This window comes from Daldinia caldariorum (assembly GCF_022478825.1).
Source record: "Daldinia caldariorum strain CBS 122874 unplaced genomic scaffold F4812scaffold_3, whole genome shotgun sequence".
NCBI classification, from domain to species: Eukaryota; Fungi; Ascomycota; class Sordariomycetes; order Xylariales; family Hypoxylaceae; genus Daldinia; species Daldinia caldariorum.
The window spans coordinates 1,669,597-1,692,864 of NW_025953039.1; the positions used below are offsets into that span (position 1 = coordinate 1,669,597).

The 23,268-nt window shown below is 49.1% G+C and overlaps 6 protein-coding genes across 6 annotated transcripts; 2 read left to right on the forward strand and 4 right to left on the reverse strand.

Moving 5' to 3' along the window:
- Nucleotides 1-497: 497 nt before the first annotated feature.
- F4812DRAFT_418704 (DNA/RNA polymerase) lies at nucleotides 498-5,763 on the reverse strand. The gene is made up of 2 exons (XM_047933271.1): nucleotides 1,165-5,763; nucleotides 498-1,106 (listed from the first exon to the last, which is right to left on the reverse strand). Exons 1-2 carry the CDS (start codon nucleotides 5,368-5,370, stop codon nucleotides 1,056-1,058), a joined length of 4,257 nt encoding a protein of 1,418 aa, XP_047793015.1. The 5' UTR covers nucleotides 5,371-5,763; the 3' UTR covers nucleotides 498-1,055.
- A 204-nt stretch (nucleotides 5,764-5,967) lies between these two features.
- Nucleotides 5,968-8,633, forward strand: F4812DRAFT_418706 (uncharacterized protein). The gene has a single exon (XM_047933272.1). It carries the CDS (start codon nucleotides 6,143-6,145, stop codon nucleotides 8,309-8,311), a length of 2,169 nt encoding a protein of 722 aa, XP_047793016.1. The 5' UTR covers nucleotides 5,968-6,142; the 3' UTR covers nucleotides 8,312-8,633.
- Nucleotides 8,634-8,887: 254 nt separating this feature from the next.
- Nucleotides 8,888-10,693, forward strand: F4812DRAFT_418707 (nuclease S1 precursor). Its single transcript, XM_047933273.1, has 4 exons — nucleotides 8,888-9,834; nucleotides 9,915-9,926; nucleotides 10,055-10,241; nucleotides 10,310-10,693. The coding sequence occupies exons 1-4, from the start codon at nucleotides 9,436-9,438 to the stop codon at nucleotides 10,588-10,590; spliced, it is 879 nt and encodes a 292-aa protein (XP_047793017.1). The 5' UTR covers nucleotides 8,888-9,435; the 3' UTR covers nucleotides 10,591-10,693.
- F4812DRAFT_418710 (DHH phosphoesterase) lies at nucleotides 10,694-12,650 on the reverse strand. The gene is made up of 2 exons (XM_047933274.1): nucleotides 12,288-12,650; nucleotides 10,694-12,053 (listed from the first exon to the last, which is right to left on the reverse strand). The coding sequence occupies exons 1-2, from the start codon at nucleotides 12,400-12,402 to the stop codon at nucleotides 10,849-10,851; spliced, it is 1,320 nt and encodes a 439-aa protein (XP_047793018.1). The 5' UTR covers nucleotides 12,403-12,650; the 3' UTR covers nucleotides 10,694-10,848.
- Nucleotides 12,651-13,196: 546 nt separating this feature from the next.
- F4812DRAFT_418713 (ARM repeat-containing protein) lies at nucleotides 13,197-18,585 on the reverse strand. The gene is made up of 2 exons (XM_047933275.1): nucleotides 18,059-18,585; nucleotides 13,197-17,986 (listed from the first exon to the last, which is right to left on the reverse strand). Exons 1-2 carry the CDS (start codon nucleotides 18,270-18,272, stop codon nucleotides 13,488-13,490), a joined length of 4,713 nt encoding a protein of 1,570 aa, XP_047793019.1. The 5' UTR covers nucleotides 18,273-18,585; the 3' UTR covers nucleotides 13,197-13,487.
- Nucleotides 18,586-19,637: 1,052 nt separating this feature from the next.
- Nucleotides 19,638-21,648, reverse strand: F4812DRAFT_456717 (uncharacterized protein; the record flags this gene model as incomplete). Its single annotated transcript, XM_047937037.1, has 3 exons — nucleotides 19,638-21,147; nucleotides 21,197-21,280; nucleotides 21,356-21,648. The coding sequence occupies 3 exons, from the start codon at nucleotides 21,646-21,648 to the stop codon at nucleotides 19,638-19,640; spliced, it is 1,887 nt and encodes a 628-aa protein (XP_047793020.1).
- Between the last annotated feature and the right edge of the window lie 1,620 nt (nucleotides 21,649-23,268).

Consider the following 23,268-nt stretch of genomic DNA (forward strand, 5'->3'; position numbering starts at 1 on the left):
CGTGGTTCGTTGTTTTACGTAACTATCCACATCCACATACCGGTACCTATACTTACCTACCTAAGGTAGGTATACACTCGATACATTGTATCCATGATTTATGTACGTCTACCTAATACTTCGTATTGCTTGGATAAATATACATAAGCATGAGCATACGTATAATTACGTTACGTACATATCTAATACACAAGATCTGGTGATGTATAACTATATGTACCTAGGTACCTTGTATGTAGATCTAGTGGGAAAATAAAAGCAAATTAACGACGATGGAAAAAGCAGGAATAAAACCAAAAAAAAAAAAAAAAAAAAACCGAATGTCATCACTCTGACAAACTACCCCAGAAGGAGCGTGATTCCCCGATGGCTGAACCGCCAGACCGCCTCACCTCAGCCCTACCCTCGTATAAGCTCAGCGTATCTCAGTCCGGCCTAAATTGCGCCAGCGAATAAGACGGCGAAGATGACTTTCCACTTTGCCCAGCTCTCCTCATGTCTTGGTCCGGGCCATCGAAGAGAATCGAGACCTCCTGGATACTACCTACCTACCTACGTAGCTACACTTCGCTGAGAGCGGGGATGCAGGAAGGACTGCTGACTTCAAGGGCTACCAATTCGTGTGTGTAACTATTTACCTTAGGTAGGTACCTTATGTATGTGCTATAGGTGTATCCTTGATATTTACATACATAGGTACTTAGACAATTCCATCTTTACAATTTCTAAGAATCTCCGAATTGGCTACTACTAGATTTGTACATCGTTGGAGCCGATAACTCTTCTTTTGGCTCCCATCCTCGCCTGATTCGTTCCGTGGTCTAGGATAATACCTACCTCCTAACCTAGACCACCCCCCTCCCACGTACTATACAGGTTGGTACAAGTGTCTCGTATGTACACTGCAATGCCTTTATATTCCTAGGTACCTATCATCCGTCGTGCGCCATTAAACACACTTTTTCTTCGCCAAACGCCCCGTGATGCACTCGCTCCCTAAAAGCAATGGTAAAATATGATCGTAACGCCGTCAACCCTCGCGAGCTCGCCCAAGCTCACGAGAAAAAGTACTGACTATCCCTGAGCCGTGCGACGTCGAAATCACCCTAAATTTATTGTTTAGCCTAATGTTAACAGGTTGGAGTCGATGCTGGAGTGGCTTACCTTTTCGGGAACCTCAGGAAAGGTAAGCGGAAGCCAGACGTTGACTGCCTTGTAGGCTTTAACTTTTTCTTTGGACCTTTTGACTGGTTTGGTAGTCCCCGTGAGTTCAGACTCGAAAAGGCTGACGCCCATCCCAGCTTTGAAGTTGTCCAACAAATCTTTTATCTCATCAGGCACGTCCGTGCCTACAGGTGAGTCAAAATCTGTAGCTGGTGCTGGTGTCAAATCGTCCTCGTCATTTTCGTCGATTGAATGCATTGCATCGTCCATCGAAATTTTGTCAGGGATGTTGCCTAACCCTACTGCCTCCATTTCTTCCGTACTCGAAAAGGGCTGAGCGACCGACATCTCCGCAAAGATGCTGCCGGGCGTCTTCATTGCCTGACCCTTTTTGACTTCCTCAGGGTCCGATGACGCCAGTAGCCGAAGCCTCTCTCGCTCCTCCACAAGTTCATCTTTTAGAGCCATTTTTCTCGTCTTGCGAAGTGCGGTTATAGCCTTTTCAGCCTGGCTGCCCTTCTCGACCTTAGCTAAATAAAGTGACCCTTTGTATCGGGCCTCAAATTCGGATGCCAGACGCCTGATGACGTCTTCGCTGTGTATACGAATGAAACAATCCCGAAGCACCGTGTTCATAACATCAACGTCAGAAGCATGCGTCCAGAAAGAATCGTGCACGGCCGCAAACGAGAGGCCAAGCTCGTCACATTGGAGTGCGGACAACAACATGTGACTAGCATCTAGGGAATGGATGAAGTTGGGGGGAAATGCCTGCAGCTGCTTCCGTCGATTTACGGGGTCAGAACTGTCTGGAACCTGTAGGTTGAGATCCTGCAACGACGTAGCGATATTTCTGGTCCCAACTTTGCGGTATGGTTGGACGATAGGCATGCGAAGAGGAGTGGTCCAGATAACCGTCGACCTAAATTGATTGACAATATCATCAGCCGCCTTCGCCTTCGACTTAGCCTTCGCCTTTGTCGTCTTTATACTTGGCATCCTTGGTTGTTTCTTGGACTTAGTCCCATCTTCTCCATTGGCAATTCGATCCATCTGCTCTGGGGTGAGCGCACGACAGATTCTACCAGCACACTCTCCAAGCCAGTACTGAATATCGTGGGCTCCGCGAAACATAGTAGACAGAGCCCCAAACACCTTGGTAGCGACGTAAGAAGCGACTATGCCTACCGGGATGCCTGACTCTTTTTGAATGTCGGGATAAGCTGCATTGAGTTGTTTCTGTACTTGAGCCTTGGCACCGATAAATGTAACACCGTACACGTTGGTCATGACGGTTTGCTTCACCACTTTCCTCGATATCTTGCCGTCAACTGCCTTGGCGATGATATTGCCGGTAGCCTCTATATCCTTCGCAATACCCTCCTTTACCAGCTCAGCCACGGCCGAGTACACATCTGCGGGGCGGTCTCCGGGTTCGAGATTCACTTGTTGAGCACCCCACTTATCACCTCCCAGAGCCGCATAATGCTGTAGCCCGTTGCACGTACCATCTTGGTGAACCGGAAGGTGGGAGACGTATTTGGTAGGATCAGGAGACTCGAGCGCCGCCTTTAGCTCGAAACAGGTTGCCAGGCATTGCCAGGCATCCTCAGCCTTGAGCCACCACCGCTTCCCCGTTAGAGGATTGTTAGCAGAATCGTATATCTCGTCAAGGTGATCCGTCACGAACGATTCTCGTTCCTCCAAGCTTGCCTTGTCGTAGCCAAACACATTTGCTAGATGAATCTTGAGCCACCGCAATCCACTCTCACCAAGCTCCTTCCCCTTGGCAAAGTAAAGCAATCCTCGCATGTGGTCTGCGCCCATATGGTTGAGGTAGGTCGGGATCGGATAAGCTCGCCCTCGGAAGTCCATATTGTGCGGGAAGTAAAAAGTCTGGTCTTTGAAAGCCCTGGCAATCTCGAGTTGAAAATTCATGAAACAACGTTCCGAGTGCAGACCCGATTTTTCGTTCTCTACAGCTTTCACGGCGTTCAGCCACTGTCGACGAACTATGGGATTATCCGACGCTTCTGGTTCCGGGGGTGTGGTAAGTTGGGGGTTTAAAGGAGGGATGTTCGCTATCGCCTCGCCACTGTTCCATGCTTCAAGTATCACGTCGAAGACAGGCTTGTTGATTCGCCATCCTGTCCTACCGAGAACATCCAAGCCCTTGCTAACTTGCTCCATGTCTCCCCTCCGCACAGCTGCTTCGGCATACACCCTCTGATCCTTCTCGCCGTTCTTGATTCGCAAAAGTTGGGCAGGGTACTCAACGAAGCCCCCCTTGTCAAATTTCGTCCAGGGTTCCGGCTCGACAAGCATAGGTAGGTGTCTGGCTAGAAAGTCCGCAGGAGGTTCTCGTTTCATCATCTCAACCAGGAATTTATTCGGCATGACTATCCCGATCTTTTTTCCCTTTTTATATATCGTGGTATGAGCTAGGGCAGGTTGTATTTGACTGACAATATCCTTGGTTTCGGGATGCTCTCGAACGACGTTTACTTTTGCAGTATCTATCATAGCAGATAGCAAAGCAACACTGACCTTGGTTCTAATCAGCGTAGGCCATGACTTGACTTCGTACATAGATGTTGCGTCGCCATATTGCTGCGCCTGTGACTCGGCTGACTCGGCTGGTGTCTCAGCTGTTGATGGGTCCATTTCACGCTTCAGTTTCAAACTCAGTCTGTGAGCCTTGGCTTTACGCTTAGCTTCCTCGAAGCGTTGCTCCCGTATGAGGTGTTTAATATCATCCTCAACTATCTTGGCAACATGACTGAGCAAACTGGACAACTGAATACCCCCATCAATGCCCACGGACGACATGGCATTTAAGACACTTATGATGGTGACTGCCGCTAGCCTTGCTGGTGTTGATTGTCTTAGAAATGGGGCGTATAAACAGCGATCCTGATCTTCGTCCGTCTTTTTTTCGCCGGTTTCCGACACTTCAAATAATGCGAACTCCTCCTCTAACCTGGCTTCTAGAGCGTTCTGCCATTCATATAGCTGGGCATTTAAGCTCTTCGTAGATACTGCTGTGTTCAAGCCCAGTTTCTTGAGAGCCTCGTTTTCTTCTCTCCATCGTTTCAAGGCAGAATCGACGCAATCATGTTCTAACCGAGCCTGTATTTCCCGGCGCTCTGCGTAAGAGAGCTTGGAAAGATCTCGGCCCTCAATGGTGCCAAAGAAAGACAAGACCTCGCGTAATGACTTAAGACCTAATCCTTTCTGAGGCACGGCTAGAACTTCAGGTATGACGTTTGTCTTCTCCTTTGCTTCGGAAGGTTCGGCCGGTTTACTTGAGTCGACTTCCGTGTCTGCCAGCTCGGCTTCTTCGTCCTCTAGCGAGGGCTCCCAGTCTTCCAAGAGGTCGGAGGCGGGTTGGTAAATGCTAGCGATGATACCGATATCTTGCTGGGTTAAAATATCCTCTTGGGACAAAACATGATAAATAGCATCCCCAGGCATCAATTCCATGTATCGTGTCACAAGTCGTTCTAGCCGTGGTCCCTTGGTCGATAAGAGCGAAATCTTTAACATGCAAGCGACGATTTCGGGCGTCTGGGGGATATTTTTGCCTCTCATTTGTAGCTCGTACCATTGGTGTAAAGATTGCGCCCATGCCGAGTCTGACTGTTCAAAGGCTCTTTTAATAGACGCGCGAAGGTATTTGGCATGAAGCGCGGTCAAGGCAAAACCTTCCAAGAGACTGTTATCAGTAAGACGAGTAATGACAAGAGCGGCTCTATCTAGCTTGCCGACCTGTATGCAAGCATCAAAGACTGAGATCAACTCGTCGACACCACCAGGCAGACCATGACTGAGCCTAGTGCGTGGGAAAGAATCCTCTACGGTATTGATGAGTAATGGTGAAGAAGCATCAAAGGGTCGTAGTTCGTATAAACGAGGTGCTGGCGGGTGATGCGGTTGATAATGGTCGAAAGAAATTTCGTCCTTCTGTATCGGGTCGCCTATAGCTGTTGCCAAAGATCTCTGGAAGATTGGTCCGCAAACATCTTGCGAGTTCTTTCTCCTCCTCGGTAGTTGTTCGACTCGGGTGGTTAAAAGTCTGTGATTTGATGTACGGAAAGAATGGAGGGAATCGAGGATTGAAGATCTGGCAACTAGTTGTCGTCGCCTCACTGCATTAAGTCTAGGGAGTGGAAGGCTCTGACGAGCTGGAAGTGATCGCACAAACATTGCGACACGAGTTTGGATTTAGATATAGGTATAGGTATAGGGGGGTATCTCGAAGGAGGGAATAAGGGAAATAGACCTCACGTATTCCCAACAGGCTCTTTTCCTTTTTTTTTCTTTTTTTCTTAATAAAAAGGAAAAAAAAAAGAACGCCGTCGAGAGGAATTATTACAGCATGAGGTCCCAAGGAATAGGTTGAAACCTGCCGAAATGATCCTACACGTACCAATCCAGCCTTAGGTATGTATATAGGAAGAAGAAAAGACCTGTTTTCAAGGTTGAATTTGAACAGGGTGATTAAGTAGTAGGTATTTGGGAGGCAAAGCTTTTCATGAGGGTCTAGCTCCAAAATTTTTGCCATCGCAAAGGTTTTTTTTTTGGTTTTTTGGTTTTTTTCCTCTTTAGTCCCCCTCACTTAGCTTAGTTAGGCTTACTCACATAGGTTGATAGGAAGACGATAAGAAAATTGATACCGATATCGATAGATATCTGAATTGACAACTGCCAATTGGTCCAAAGCTTATTGATGTCCCACTTAATGAACTCCGCCTCTCGTCGAAATCAGGTACCCCCTGGAGGTACCTCTAGTGGACGTTATATAGAGGCGGACTTAGTTTTATTCCGGATTTTTATACGGTGGGCATCTTCCATACCTTTAATACCCTAGGAGGTAGGTATCAATCAAGATTCAAGACATTACCAATCAAAAGTAAGAGAGAGAGAAGAAGAAAAAAGAAAAGAGAGAGAAAAAAAAATAATCATAAAAAATAAGAAGATGGTTACTCGACATGCAGTAACTACAGTAGCTTGCTCTCAATGCCGTCTGGCTGCTCTGAAGTTATTTGTTTGTTCTACGAACACCTTACCCACCATAAGACCTAATCCTTTTCAGTATCGACAGCGACTGGTCTCTAGGATACCAATCCGGTCGTTCTCATCTCTACCGTCTCAAAATGAGTCCTCAAGTAGCACGGCATCGACTGAAACAAGTCATGAAAAGGATGATATCCTCGATGACCGGCATGACCGGCATGATCAGCATGATCAGCATGATCAGACTCACGAAACTACCACAGGAGACACAAGTCTAACCGCTACTCCTTGGTATCTTCAAGTTGAGCCCCCAAGACAAATAGCTACCATTGAGCCCCCACCGTTACCAGAGGTTCCTTCGGACTCTCCAGAAATTATCGGCTCATTATTAAAATACGCCTCTGAGGAGTTGGGCCTTGATGATCTTTCGCTGTTAGATCTTAGGGAGCTAGATCCTCCAGCAGCCCTAGGTCCGAACCTCTTCATGCTGTTCGGCACCGCGCGAAGCGAGCGCCATCTCAACGTGTCTTCTGGACGGTTGTTACGATGGCTACGAGCCAAGCATCATATTTGGGCTAACGCTGACGGCTTGCTTGGGCCAAACGAGCGCAAGACAAAGCTGCGCCGGAAGGCTAAGCGGGCGAAACTCCTAGGAGGTGTTGAGGATACTGATGACGGAATTAAAACCGGATGGATATGTGTTAATTTAGGTACCATTGGTTACGGCAAGGAAGAGTCTGCCGTTTTTGCGGGCGATGGGCGTGTTGCTGGTTTCGGTGCTGCTCAAAATGGGTCCACGATTGTCGTTCAGATCATGACAGAATCCCGGAGAGTCGAGATGGATCTTGAATCTTTGTGGAAGAGAAGTCTCAGCCGATCAGTCGGCACCATCGTCGAGTCTGAGCATAAGCCGGTAGAATCGACGAAGAGGCCCGTAAAGCCGCAGACTAGGCGGCCAAAGCCAGAGGTGGAAAACATGGAAGATCTCCATCCTCTAGAGAAGGCTATCCTAGCGAGTTCGCGCCGCCATACAACTTCTGGAAACAGCCACTTCAACGATACATCGAGGAGAACACCTTTTGAACAGGCACGGTTTTATTCGACAGTACAAACGGCCCATAATAAGACGCCAATGGAAAATCCGTTATTGCATATCACATCGAAAGATGCTCTTGAGCAGAGTCTCAAGTTTGATTTCCATCAGAAAAACCGGATTCTATCCCTATTAGAAGCCGGCCTTGACAATCCATCTGTCGTTTCTACTTCGGAGTATAAGACAAGCTTTTCGAACTCTTTTCTTACGCTATCTCAGCTTGCGTGTCAAAGTCTCCGTCCATCTCAAACTTGGGGATTTCGTCTTGCAGTTCACGCAAAGGCCTGCGAGCTTCGCATGGCTGATTTTACTGGGTTGCCTACTAACGCGCAGCAGTTAGTTGAAGAGATGTGTCTCTATGGCATCCCTTTCACACGACAGCAATGCTTACAGCTCTTGGCATGCATTTATAGCTCAGATATCAACGGATTAAACGAGCGGACCCGACTTGCCCTGAATCTCTTGAAAACGGTCCAGCAACGTGGGCAGCCGGTCCTTGCTAGTGACATTATTGTTACTATCATCGAAGCAACAGCTCGCTATTATAAGAAAACCGCCTCCCAGGATTGCTTAAAGCTTATCGAGCGACTGGAGGATGCTTTAGTGCAAGCAGATTTATCTCAATTAGAGGAGCCGCAAATCATGAGACTCATGGAGGCATACGCCGACATACGCGATTGGAAAGGTTTCCAGAACGCATGGCGCATACCTGCGAGGCACCTACGCCCGCGCTCAGCAGCCATGTATATCCATGCTTATAATTTGGCGTCTTCGACGGGTTCGCCGTTGGTCTGTAAGATGATGCTAAGGTTGTGCTTTCAGGAGATGCTCTCGGAGGATCCGCCTGTGCTACCTAGGGATAAAGTCCTCACTGCTGTCCACAAGTGCATTCATATAGCCGACAGAACTGCTCATCAAAACTTTGGGCAGATGCTAAAAAATCCCGGCGTTCATGGAAGTAGGGGGGTGGTAAAAGAATTCGTGAGGCTCCTGTGGAGCATTCATGTGATAAATCTCAACAGTGGGCAAGGAGCGTAAGGATGGATAATATTCGCATATTCTTCTAGCATTAGACCAGCTGCAAGGTCTCAATGTTGATGTTGGCATATGAATTTGCCAGTCTCTTCGCCTCCAGATGAGGCATTCAAGGCGGTTTGCATACGTTCCAGTGTAACGAAATCAATGTCTTTTTTTCATGTAAATTACCTATCCAGCTAAATACCTACCTATAACCTAACCTAACCTACTTATGTACAACTTCCGACCTCTCTTGCTCTACGTGACTTTATATAGTTCTCTTATCTGATCTAACTATAAGGTATGTCAATCCTCACAACTTTTCCTTTTCCCAGAGCTCACTAGATGATAAGTGTGCAATGAAGATTATCTAAAGCTTGAAGGTCCACGCCAAAAATGAAATTATTTCCCGAGATATTTCGAAGCCGGATTTCCTCAGCCGACTACCAACGCGCCGCACCCTCACCGAGGTGCCAATCAAGGCAGGTCAACAACGGCGGATCTAGAACTAAAAAGGCAAGCTCTCTGTGACGCCGGGGCCAACCACCATCGCGGAGAAAGCCTTCTCCAGTAAAATGCCAAGGAGAACCGGTTCCTGGCTCAGCGTGCCTTGGTTGATTGGATTGCGGCGCCCCGAGATAAGGGTTGCGCACGATCCCGGCCCTTCGATGCTACCCTGAATTTCCAATTCCTTAGCTACGACGCAGCCGAGTGGTGATCAGAATAAACCACCTTCTACATAGTATAAGCTTCCCGTTGGTTGTCGACGCTAGATTCGCGTCCCGCTTTCTCGATGTATATAATATCTCCGTTATCTCGTCTTAGACTGGGGGGCATAGGGATAGGGTTCAGAGAGCGCCTGAAAAAAATAACCAATTGGTTCGCTTGATATGGTTTTCATCAAATCGAATTGATAATGATTGCTCCACGTGCCTACCTTAATACCCCGGTGTATATACATACCTGGGTCTGCGTTGAGTAAATAAATGAAGCCGTGGGTTGAAATTGCGTAGGTACCTAACCTAAGATAATATATAACTAATATCTTCGCATCGTATATCAGTGTCCTGAGTTCTTGTCGCTGCCTTTCCTATTCCCATACTTCGTATTGTCCTCAAGTTGCAAGAAGGAAACATCCACCAACCATGGCGCGCATCGCATCTTTCGCTCTCCTATCCGCGGCGGCAGCGCTCCCCGGCGCCCTGGCCTGGGGCGCCATGGGCCACGAGGCGGTCGCCTACGTCGCGAGCAACTACGTGAGCGCGTCGACGAGGACCTTCTTCCAGGCCTTGCTGGACGACACGTCGGCGGACTACCTGGCGAGCGTGGCGGCGTGGGCCGACAGCTACCGGTACACGAGCGCGGGCAAGTTCACGGCGCCGTTCCACTACATCGACGCCAACGACAACCCGCCGGCTAGCTGCGGCGTCGACCTGGACCGCGACTGCGGCGCCGAGGGCTGCGTCGTGCGCGCGCTCCAGAATTACACTACGATCCTGATCGGCCAGAAGGCGAGCACTGCTAACCTGCAGATCGCAGCCAAGGTGAGCATAAATGGATACCTACCTACCTTAGGTACCTATACAGAACACAGACGGATTGGTACTAACGAGCGAAATTGCAGATGGTCATCCACGTAAGCAAAATATCCCAAGGGGACGTCCGAAGAAGAAGAAGACGTAGTATTAGCAGCAGAGCACACTCAAGACAAACTCGACGAACGAGCAAAAGGAAAAGGAAACCCAAATTAACGTACCAGAACAGTTTGCGGGCGACATAGGACAGCCGCTACACTGCGAAGCCTTAGAGATCGGCGGCAACGACATCGACGTGCAGTACGACGGCGAGGACACCAACCTGCACGCGGTCTGGGACAGCAACATCCCCGAGTCCATCTCCGGCGGGTCCTCGCTGTCGTCTGCGAAGTCGTGGGCCCAGGAGTTGATCAAGGGTACGTAACGAACCAACGTGCCCCCCCCCCCTTTTTTTTTTTTTTTTTCTAACGCGCATTCCCTCCAGAAATCGACTCGGGCGCGTACAAATCACAAGCATCCAAATGGGTCTCGGGCCTCAGCGTGGCCTCAGCGGCGAAGCAGACGGCGACGGCGCTGGGCTGGGCGACGGACAGCAACGCGTACGTGTGCTCGACGGTGCTGGCAGGCGGCGTGAGCGCCGTCGAGAAACAGGACCTCAGCGGGAAGTACACGACGGCCGCGCAGCCCGTCGTCGACTTGCAGATAGCGAAGCAGGGGTACCGGCTCGCCAAGTGGCTCGACGCTATCGTTGCTGCGATTCAATGAAGTTTTGTTCGTGTATGCGTGAGATTTTGATGATTATGGCGGTGGGAGTTTGGTGCAGGTGGAGAGGGCGCGAAGAGGAAAAGGAAAGGAAAGTAAGAGACGATGAAGTCACAATGGTTAAAATAGCTAATCTAGATAGGTACCTAAGGTATAAAATGCCAATGCTAACTCATACGTCCCCAATGATTAATCTTTCTAATACATGTCTTTTTCGAGACTTCTACCCCCTCCTTCTTAACACGCCATTATCTCTCTACTCTATCCCTTCTTAACCCCCTTCAACGCTTCTCTCAACATAGGCGCGATCTGCTTCCGACTATACTCGACCTTCGCCTGCGTCCAGCAGCGCCTCCAGCCATCTTTGTCATCCTCCAAATCTAACTTCCCCTCTCCCCACGTGTCCAAACCCAACTTCTCCTTCCCGCCATTCTCCACAAACGCCTTCACGGCACCCACAACCCGCTCCCCACCCCTCGCCCATACCAGCAGCTCCCGTCTGAACTCCCCGCTGCCGCCGTCGTCGTCGCCGTCCTTCGACGTCGTCAGCAGCACCATGACGTCCATGTCCTTCTCTTCGCACCACCTCCGCAGCTCCTCGGCGAACTTCCCCTCGTCGCCCGCCTTGCGCGCCAGGGACGCGAACGATATCGGCGCCGACGACGTGCCCAGCTTCAGGCCGCTGCCGCCTTCGCCCCCTACGTCCCACTCCTTGTAGTCCTTGCGGAAGATGTCCCGGAACGACATGTAGGAGACGTCCTCCTTAAGGGCCTCCACCTCGGCGAAGAACGCCCCGCGGTCGTATCCGCCACCATCACCACCCTCATCGGACCCCGCCCGCACATGGGCTTCCGCGATTTCCACGGCCCGCTCGTCGTGCGCCGTCGTCTTGTCCTTGTTACCCAGGTTCAGGGTGTCGACGAGGATCGGCGCGAGGGCGAGATACGCCAGCTGCGAATTTACCCGGAGAGCGTCTTGACTGCCATTGACATTGCCATTACTATTGACATTGCCGCTGCTGCTGCTACTGCTGTCGTCCTCACGCTTCGCCAGCGCCTCCCACGCCTCGCCGCATTGCTCCACGATCAAGCTCATGCAGCTACCGCACTTTTCGATAACGCGGGGCGTGGCATCAGCCGGCACCTTCCCCTCGTCGTCGTGGTGGTCGATGCACCCGACAACCCTATTCCCGAATCTCCGGCCGAGCTCGCCCGTCATGACGTTGTGGTCGACAAGCAGCCAGTGGGTGTCCTCGGGCTCCAAGCCATTGGCCCCGGTGGGCGGCAGCTCGGACAGCGTCAGCAGGTCGTCGGGCGTGACGGCGGCGTATTTCAGCACGGCGGCGAATTCCGGCCGCAGCGAGAGGTCGTCGCGGGGGAGGTGGCAGAGCGGGATGTGCAGAGTATGCGGCGGAGAGTGCGTTCTAATGTAAGCCAGGAAGAGCGCCGAGCATAGTGAGTCGAGATCTAGTTACATTTCATTTGATGTTGGTCGGTCTTCTAAGAGGTATGTACCTTCTCAAAACATATAGGTAGGTATCGAAGGGGAGAAATGTAATAAAATTGCGAATACAAATAGATTTAGATATACTTGAGAGATATGAGGTAGACGACTAACGAACATGGAGAAATGTCAAAAAAAAAAAAAAAAAAAAAAAAAAAAAAAAAAGAGCCGTAGGCACAAATAGTAAAATTACATACCAGCTGATTCGTTGCCCACGACGAAGTGCAACGGCTTCGGGCCTTTGGATGGAGGAGCCGTTAAAGCAGCTCGAGCTGTAGCCAAAAAAGCCTGTAACGTTTTTGGAGGTGGCATTTTCCAAGAAGAAGAAGAAAAAAACTACCTTAGGTACCTCTTTATATGTTATCAATCAATTACCTAGGTACCTGCCCCTGGTTGTCTGCTTCCTGCATATTTAAATTTCCGTTTGCTTTCAGGAACAGGCGAAGTAGTATTTATATGCAGGAGCGTAACGTCATACTTCTAATTTATCTTCCCGTCCCCCGCAGTTTTTTTCCTATCGGTAGTGTAACCATAGGTATCTTGCATTAGTTCCCGATAGGTTATGCCTTAAGTTTTAACTTAAGGATATGTGTCGGAAAAAAAATAAAATAAAAAAAAAGGTAGGGGGGGGAGAGGTGCTTTGCTCTGATTGGTCCAAATGTGTTGTGGCTAGGTTGTGGCTGGAGGGGGTACTAAGTGGCTGGGGGGCGAAAAGAATATGTACATATGTACCTATGGGAGGGGGAGGCGTGCTTTGCTCTGGTTGGCCGAAAGGTGATGTGGCTAGTGTGCAGCTAACGTAGCGCTAATGTAGGTTTGAGCCACAGCGCCACTAGGTACGTACCTTCCCAGCCATCTGCAATACGCTTTAAAAGCCACTAAACGTGTAAAAGTTGCAAGGGGTCTTAAGATAACTATATCCAATCAAAAACATCGTAGGACTATGGCTAGAGGCCGGGTAATGTGGCAAGGTGTGGCTCGGCAGGCGGCGGCTTACCATAGTAAGAGTCAGAAGCATTGACCACTTGCAACTTAACTTAAAACTTAAGGATGTAAGTCGGCGCTTGCGGTGACCTCCAGTAATATAATTGTGTCTACGAAGTATATGATTGGTCAAAGATTTATTATAGGTGCCTAGGATAAGTCCTAGAGACAGACATGCGCACTATATATTGCTAAGCTGGAAAAACAAAGTACACATAAGGCTTATCCTTTCCAGAGCATTTCATGTCGTGATTACTCTCCCTCCTATCCTTCGTGATTCAATCAACCTTGGGCACCTAAGTTGGTAAGTACCTTAGGTACATATAGGTTGTTCTGTTTCAATCGAAGCCGTCCCTAGAACGTAGCCCCTAGAACGCCAGCCTGTAACAAACAACATCTACCTTTTTTTTTTTTTACTGGAATACAAAAATGACCCCTGACCTGTCTACGCTAACAGCCATCGTATAAGGCAATTCCAATACTGCCACGTCCAAGATCGAATCTAAATGACTTCTGAGCAGTTGACCCTGCTCCGCCGAGATAACCGTGTGTCTTGGTGGTTTCTCTCTGCTGCTTGTCGCCTTATTGCTCTTGCCACCCTTCTGTTCTGCGCCCGTTGTATTACCTCTTTTATGTAGTCTTTCTACGTTAAGAGTAAGGCCAGGCTGGTTCGGCGTGCTGACTACCGCGAAAACTGGTTTAGCATCTTCACTATGGAGTCCGCTGAATATGCACGAGTTCTCGATGCGCATTAGGTCCCAGAAACGTAGTTTCTTGTCTGACCCCCCTGTTATGATATATCCGTACCGCACTTCACGTTGGTCTTCCATAGCACCTGAGCCGACAACCATAGCTCGGACGCCGCGATCCCCACTGCCACTAGCGGTAGGCTCGATATTCGTCGCAAAACGGTCGAGCATGCCTTCGGGTTTGTCCTCGTCGACGTCCCATGGTTTGTAATCTTTCGGTCCGTCTTTGGATCCTCCTACCCGATAAATTTCCCTGCACTGTGTCTTTTCCAGGTCCCAGACAGTGACCTCGCCAAGACCAGTACCGCCTGCTACGCACACCCACTTCCCGCGACCTTTGGCTGGATGGAGGCAGAGGCGGTAGATGGCCGATTTACCTGGCAAACCCCAACCTTTTAGCCTCATCTTGAATCGTAGGTCCCACAAATCCAGGACTCCGTGCGAGGTGCCGAGAAGCAGCCAGTTACGCTTCCGATCCACACAGAAACAAGTGGGAGCACCGTGATGTACCGGGTTTTCGAGTACGTACAAAAGTGACATCGTACGAAGATCAATACCCAAGACCCGAGATCGGTTGGTCGCAAGTACCAGCACGGAATTCAGCTCCTGTTTGAAGTGCTCGCACCAGACAGCATACTCATCTGCTGGAAGCTGGTACTCACGAAGTAGTCGCAATCGGATGTACTTAATAGATCCGCTGGTCATAGCTGTGTCTACCTTGACGATATGAACGCTACCATCACTGGCGCAACTGACAAACGTATGTGTGTTCTCAATGAAGCAGAGGGAAGTAACCTTCGCACCCGGAGCGTGTCTATGCGTTTGGCGCGAACGATGTGTGACGTTACGCTCCAGCCTAGAGGAATCCCACACCTTAATACTACCATCGTCACTACCTGTTATAAAAAACAGGTGATCTGGAGATGGAAGAACACGGTTGATCGCCCCAGTATGTTCCGAGAAGGTGGCAACGAGACTACCATTCGGTTTCCATGCTTCCTCGCCGCTTTGTCCCGCCGCTTTACTTACTTTCCTCCTGGTGATTGGTGAAACGAGCGGTCCAAATTGGGCTATGTCGTGCGGGTAATTATCGACGTACATATTATTAAGCATTTTTAATATATTAGGGTCATTGCCCTCGTATGTATGTGAAGCACGGGATCGAGCTCTCGGCATCCCATTGTCTGCAGCGGTGCTGGGAATCATTATTTGTGGCGGCGGGTTTTGTGAGAAAGGGCCCTCGACTTGGCCAAATGCATTCGCCTCAGTCGTTCCTGTCTCTGCGATCGATCTACCGCTGTCTTTCCGATTTAGAAGATCCAGAGCGCTTGCCTGGTGTCGAATGGCTCTTCTAGTCGAGTATGGGGAATCTGAAATAGAGGCATCATCGTCCTGAGAAGTCGGCCCACGTGCTGTGGAAGAAGCACGGCGTGATTCATTAATACCCATGCCGTTGACTGGGGAAGACGCCCGAGACTCCATTGGCGATAATGCGCGGCCATCTTTCGTCCTTGGTGACATTGCTCCTCCGTGGCTGCTCAAACGTGAGCGGTGATTATTCATAGCAGCACGGCGCCGCTTCCCAACAGGCTCGTCTATCGTCATTGATGCATCCATCAGAGCATCGCTAATGGTATAAGGCCCTTTATCCGAGCTTGGCATTCGTTGCCGTTGCCACGTTGGCTCATCTTCAGGGGAAACCTCGTCAAACATGATCGTCTGCAATTTGACATTTAAACTCCTCAGAGGGATGATATTGTTCAAGGACGTAGTAATGTTGTCTTGCGAGAGCAAATCGCGGTTCCTCATTTGACTCAAGCGCCATATGAATTCCCTCAGAACAAGCAGCTTGAATTCATCTTCCGTCGTCATTCCCATGTTCCGCAGTCGGGTAAGCCATTGCTCATCCTCTTCATTCCGTTGAACTTTGTTAAGTGCTTGCGGTTGTGTCTCCCGAGATGAACGGATTGCCAATGCTGTAGAAGCAATAGTAAATGTAGACTGCTTTTGCTGTTTGACAGCTTTCCAGAACAGTCCTTTATCAGTCTTTTGCGCCCATGATAGCGCCAAGTCGAAGACTGTCCGTGATAATGGTTTCTTCAGAGAATCTAGCAAATCAAGCTCAGAAAAGTCAGGAATTATTCCCGGCTTGAGGAATGGTCTAATTAGAGGCAGGACAATGCATCTAAGATCCGCGGGAGATAGCAGCTTTGCAGCGCTGGAAATGTACTCCGCAGCAGATTCTCGTATCCATAGATTCGGATGCATCGTGAAGCGGCCAACTACATCTATAAGCTCCCACGTCTTCGCTTTGGATAGGAGACCTAAACTTGCTAGCTCGGCCAAAGAGTGTAAGGCCGCCTGTACCACATGCTCTTCCGGATCGGTTACCGCTTGTATCATCAGAGGAAGACTAAATTCCTCCAAGCTGGTGCTACCTAGAAATGCAGCAATGCCCACTATCGTGTCGAAGAAAGCACACTTCAGCATCCAGTCTCTATCGTTAAGGTACGTATTCAGGTGCGTGAGGATAATATCGTTGGACTCTGCACTACCGAAGAACATGCAAAGCTCCGGGACAGAACTGAGAAACGCTCGACGCACGGAAGCATCCGAATCTTCAACTAAAGCTTTAGCATGCGCTTCGAATAGTTCGACGAGTTCGCTTTGGGCGTTATCGAAGAGTCCATCGAATGCAGCATCGGGGTCGCTGCCAGCTTCGATCTCTGGGTCAGCGGTACTGATCGATCCCTCTGCTCTCAAGATGGCCGTCAACTCTAAGAATTTCGAAGCAGTCGTCGCAAGACTACCTAAACAGGATGCGTATGTGGCTCGCACTAAGGCGCTCGGCTCCCGACGTTCCTTTCCCATAATAGGTTGCCTGGAGGCACCTGATAGAAATACCTGCATCCTGGGCATAATGTACTCGGGGAATACATGGGCATTAACCGGCGTGACCACTGTTACAAGAGCCAGAAGTTGAGTAACAGATCTGAGAGCTGCGATAGCAACCAGATCAACGTCATCATTCAACAGCGTCATGAGATATGGTAGAACCCTGTCGAGCTTAGCTTCATCGGATAGTCTCTCGGAGAAAGCTAGCAGTATGTCACAAGCTCTGATCTTTGAAGCTGCTCGAGCTGTATTCCTAAGCGAGGCGGCGACGAGGGTAAGGAATATTAAAGTCCCATCGTCAGTAGGAGGTTGCTTTCCAGCTGACGTAGAATGTTCATTATTGGGTATGTTTAATCGTACAGGAAAAAGACCTAAGCCGAGGCGAGGTGTAAAGTGAGTAAGTTGGGACGGCTCCTTGTCGTCCCGATAGCCTAGGAAATATGATATTTTATCAAAGTCGTAGAAGACTCGGTCTATCCGATCATCGGCCTCACCAAAATTCTTCACGGACCCTGAAACCCGAGCCTTGCCTGAACCCGGGTCGGTAATAAGTTCCATATACTGATGAAGGAAGTTATAGAAGTACTCTGGGAAGACCTTTGATTTATAGAAATCCAGGTATTGCTCTGCGGAGTATCGCTTCTCGGGGTCAAGCTGGATCATACTAGAGAGCATCTCCCTCAAGCCCTGATCAGGTATCCTACTAAGATGCGAAATCACCGGGTCGTACTCGCCACGGCGATACTTGAACATTTGGCTAAGGCTAAATATAGAGGTCTCGAGGAATAGTTCGGCGATAACGCAGCCTGCGCTGAATATGTCCATAGACCAGGTAAGCTTATGGTCCTGGGGTTGCGCTTGGGGGTTTTCGATATGCTCGATAAACCTCTCTGGTGCGATGTAACACGTGCGCCGGCCAGACAGGTCGAAGAAGTAGGAGTAAAACATCGGGTTGTCATCGGGGAGCATCGTAGGTTTAAAGGAACCAGTGAAATCCGTCAGGTAAAGCCAGTTCCAAGATGTCACCATAATATTCTCTGTTTTTAGATCGCCATGATATATGTCACGACTGTGGCAATCTCGCAGTGCGCATAGCAGCTGGAATGCAAGCCATTTCTTTTCTATATCTTCGAGGAAGGGTCGCGTTGACATGCGGTCGTATAGGGAGCTATATATATACTGTCGTACGAGGTAGGCGTTTCCTTCGGTTTCAAAGGCACGTTCGAAGCCGAGGGCATTGGGGACATCTCTTAGTTTATCTCTCTCCTCTTGGGATCTAGTTAGCTTAAACGGTATTGCGAGTGGTGCGATATACGATATGAGGAGTAGTCATGACTAACGCAATATCTTGTCGCCATAATCCCGTAGAGATAGCGGGGTATAAGGCTTCACTGTGACTTTGGCTAAAACTACACCGTCGTTATGGCGAGCACGGATGCTCTTCATAAACCGGGCACTGCCGATCGACCTTTCGTGCACCAGGTCGGCTAGCTCTGGTATATCGATGCCGGCAGAGCCAGCGTAGGGCGTGGCGAGGGAGTAGCTGTTACCCATCACGCAAACATGTGATAGTGCTACCAGGTAGCCAAGTTTGTAAGACGAAACGAGTTAACCATCTTCGAGGGTTTTCCACAACGGTTTGTCGATGTTAATGGCAATGTTAACCGATTCGATATCTTCTCTAACGTAAAAACAAAATTGCAATGCGCATAGTATTGGCTATCCTATTAAGGATGTTGTTAATAATCCCGTCGAGGGATGTAAAAAGCACGTCAACTGCTCACGCGAAAGCTACTGAAGCTGTGTGATCTTTTGATGACGGCAATGGTTGGAAGTGGGAGCGGATAAGTTCCATAATACGTAAATCACCTGGGCACTTTAAGGGAGCTTAAGGTGGGCCCTAACTTGCCCGACGCATGGCCTAAATATAGTAGTAGGTACCTTGCATTACCTATTTCACAGTACCAGATACCTGTACCTAGGTAACCTTAGGTACCTTAGGTACCTTACGGTCCTTACCAAACCTACCTCGCATGTCATCCGCCTTGCCTTATTACCTGCAACAAAAATTCATACTTCTATACAATTACCATCATTCACATAAGCACTAATTAATACACATAGGAACTCGTAGTCGGGAAAGGGCTCCATATTCCATAATCAAGATGGTCGGCTTACGATATTGACTAAGACGAACCTCAGTAACATCATTACCCCAGGTATCTAGGCTAAGGCTCTTCGTACCATACCACTGAAAATATTATCAGAATTTCCTCCCCTCATCTGCTTGCTCGTTTAATAGCCATATAGGTAGCATCATATGCATTGTCCAGCTCAAGTCCAGTCCGGTCCAGTCTTGCACGGCTCTCCTTTAAAAGTAGTTGCATAACAATGGCCCTCCCCGATAACATCCTCCCCAAACACCTTTGCTAACACACCGGGTATATAGAATGAACAATCGAATAGAATGGGGAGGGCTCAAATGCATGTGGTCGTCATATTAGTAGAATCGCGTCTCTTCATGTCAAAAATCCCAAGGACAAACTGGTATACACCACCAGCAGAAGTCCCGCGGTCAAGTCCTTGATCCGAGGCGATGCGTCATTCGAAAAGAATTCAATGCGTGTTATAGAATCGAAAGCATTCAGCGTATCTATCGCAATAATGCAAACAGTCGTGTCTATATGCAGGATAAGGGCGAGAATATGGTGGCAAGCAGGCGGCGATTAGCCTGGACGTTGCTCGAGTACCGATCGAGGGCACGCCAGGAATTAGAATTGGTGCTAGGTATCGGTTTATGCTCAGACCGAATGTTGCGTCTAAGTCGAAAGTCCCCGAACGCCAAAGCAATGCAAACGCAAATAACTTTCATCAATCTATCAAATATAAGTGGAACGGCGTAATATATTGTTATCGGCTTCAGGTAAGTTGGCCGCCGTGATGAGCGCTAGAGCCGGTCTCCGTGGAACCGTCACCTTCGATGGTCTTCCTCCAGTGCTCAGGGAGACAGACGCAGACTAATGGGAAAGCCTTGATTTCTCCGCTGGCAGGAGGCGACGCATCTCGCCCACGACCCGAGGTGTGCGAAACACCACTGTCCCTCTGTGCCTGTCTTCGCGTCTCCCACTCGTCCGCTCGTTCGTCTAGCAGAACGCCTGTCGCCCATCCATCATCCCAGATACCAACCACCTTCAACATATCACCACGCTCTAAGGAAAATTCGTCGGCTGCGCGTGGCTGATACGCCCATAGAACGGCAACTCGGTCGCCAGGGTGGATGTCGTCTTGCGAATAATAGTCCTTGAAGAACGGTAATTGCTCGGACTGTTGGCTGTTGACGCCAGCAGGAGATGACATACCGCCGGCACTAGTTGGGGACTGAGGATCCTCGCCGGCAAGGACCGAACTACTGGAGAGCGAACCGTGTCTGCGAATGTTCATAGGGGGTGGGCGCAAGATAGCTGCGCGAGGTTCCGACCTAGGACTATCTCCAAATGAATCTGTGGATGAGTGGTTATCTCCCCTTCGTCTGCCCATCATATATCCAGCAGCGGCACCCGCCGCGGCCGCGCCCACCGAGCCCCCATGTTTTGATTCTCCACGTCTCGAGGACGGGTCTCTCGTATGGCCTTCTAATGCAGACATGCGCGCTATTCTTCCTCCGGGGAGGACTTCGTACTCCTGGGGGGGCGCTGCCACATTTGCGGGAATCTGTGCTGTCTGAGGTCCTTTTCTGGAAGGCGAAGGCTGGTTGAAAACACTTCCCTTCTGGCTACCACGCCTCCGCCGAGCAAGTCTAAGGCACATCAGGAGGAGGAAAACTAAGAGAGCCAGGCCAGCAACAGATCCGATTACAATTCCTGCTATAGCGCCACCAGAAAGGCCGCTGTTGCCCGAAACACTAGGTGCGGGACTGGCTGTCGAACTTGCAGAGGCACTTGCAGTTGGTAAAGTCATCGTCGGCGTGATCGTGGGTAAGACCACGTTAGCACATCTCGCCTTAATATCGGAATTGTAACAACAAGTGTCAGTCGAATTGATACCGCCCGAAGCGCAGTATGAGCACAATCCAACAGTGCTGTCTCCGTATCCACAGTTTTCTGGCTCATTGTCTATGCCTTGTATACAACTACCAGGTGTCAATGAGCGCGGTGGTACGGAACAATCGATAAAGTCAGCTCTTATCTGCTCCTGGCGACGATCGCTGGTGCTAGGGCAAAGGTCAGTGTCGGCCGCCAAGTAGGCCTCACTCTCAGCGAAGTCAGTGCAAGAGTCGGCACACAAGGGCAACGAGGCCCGGTCTGACAGGCCGCAGGGTTCAATGGATTTCTGAATGATAACATTGCAGATCTTGGAAGTGGTGAAGCGAGCATATAAATTAGTAGTGTTGACAAGATCTATGTCGCCGCATCCTAGAAGATTCTGATATCTGCAAATAGTGTAAGTTCGGGCCATGATGCAGATTCAATTTTACTTACTGTTCCTGAACGTAGCTCGTGCGGACGTACTGGCTTAACTGCCTGTCAAAGGAAGCCGTATCCGAGACATATTGAAGAAAGGGGCTGAAGGCGCGTTGGTTAGAAATTGGCACGAATGGAATGATAGGCAAAGTGGTGCACACGAGAATAAACACTTACAATCTTTTCCGTAGGTCATCATTCGTAGTGGAAATTGAAGCAGGCTGAAAAGCTCCGCAGGTAGTTGAACCCGATAATGAAATGCATTGGTCTTGCGCCATGGAACCTGGAACCGCAAAGAGGACCGAGAAAAGAGCTGCCTTGACCATCGTCCATCCCGCCCCGCCAGTGGTTCTTCCACGTCCTCCTAATCGGGTCTGCGACGTCGCCATGTCGCATTCGCTCTGCTTTGAGGAAGTTGAATCGAGCGATATGTGGTCGATCCTCCTGGAATTGTCGACAGTAGCGATCATTGGCGCTATGAATGCATGATGCTCTGATCCTATCATTTCTCAATACCACATGCTACGTAGACTAACTTGTTCGAGGCTGTTTGCTGATGAGGTTTATGATGTCTCGGAAGCTTTTTGAGGTGGCTTGGCGCTAACGAGCGGTAGAGCGTGAGATGCTGATAGGAAAAGTAATCTGTTTTTTGTTTCTTTTTTTTTTTTAATCGGTGAGTAAATTATGTCCTGAGGGTGGTCGCAGTAATAGTGGTAACCGTAACCAAAAATTCAGGTGAATAGTTATTAGAATCGATTGCTCTCTGAGGGGAATTATGAGGGAATGGTGATTTTTTGTCGTCAAATTCTTGTTGGAAGTAATTTGTTATGCCGATAGGATCGGGTGCGTTGGTGTTTCCGTGGTGACGAACGAATGTCTATAGTTGGATTGGAGAAAGCGAGACTGGATGGAGAGAACAAACCGGAGCCGGAAACCGTATAGTGATTAAAATTTCAGGTCGCGCTTGACATGCTGCGGTTGCCTTACGATGCACAACATCGGCTAGGACACTATTGCGGAGGCTTTAAAAAAAAACCCCAGGTGGAATTTGAGATGGCTGGGCCTTCGGTAGAAAAAAAAATAAACGAATGATTGAACAGGAATTAAAGAAGGATAACAAGGAAACAAGGAAAAAAAAATAGGCCACCGCGGTACGCCGTGAAACCGTAGATCCGAATTGAGGGAACAGAATTGAGTATGAGATCGGATGGAAAGAAGTCGAAGTTTAGGCATACGACTGACTGAATTGTCGGCAAGAAGGGGAGAGAGAAACGTGAACAGAGAAATTGTGCCCCAAAGCTGCTTTCTGCGCTTTCTGGGCTGTGGTCGTTGTTGCTTTGCTTGATGCGATGCTCCTTGACCGTGGATGAATTGTACCTGCCACCCCTACCTGCCGGGTCCTGCCCTGTCCTGTTGTTTCCTGCCCTAGTTGGGTTAGGTACACATATATCCTTGCATAATGCCGTATCTGTACTTTTAGATAACTCTAACTACCGCGGACAAACCAAGCAAATATAGATGCAGCTTGTACAGCAACAAAACCTGCTATTGACCCCCAAGTCGATATCAGGTACGCTTTACCATCCACGGGGTTCTTGGCATGGATTTCGTCCAATGGAGCTTAACTCAATCAGTTCTATCAACCCGCGATCAAGGTTACGACCCACTCTGCCACTGCAAACTTACATGCTTAATACACGGATTTACGGACTGAAGTCAACTCATAGGTACGTGCCGTAGTTCTAGACGCCTTACATCATTTTACCACTTTTTTATGTACCTATGAGACACGTCTGAGATGCATGGAGATGCATTGAGATAAATATATCGGTTCAGCAGGTGGTACATATTTTCAAAACTATCGCTAGTGATATCGATGCAAAATTTAAACATAAAGATAAGTACATAATTATGTACGAAGTACTAAGCTTAGACCATGGCGTCTTCATGCTTGAGCTATGATCCCTGTCAAGCCACGGACCTCAGACAAAATCTTAATCGAAATAGGTAAAGCCCCAGAAGCACCTTAAAATTACCTGACATGGATAATCATGTCCAACTGCGACGGCAGGACGGCCAGAGTCTCTGAA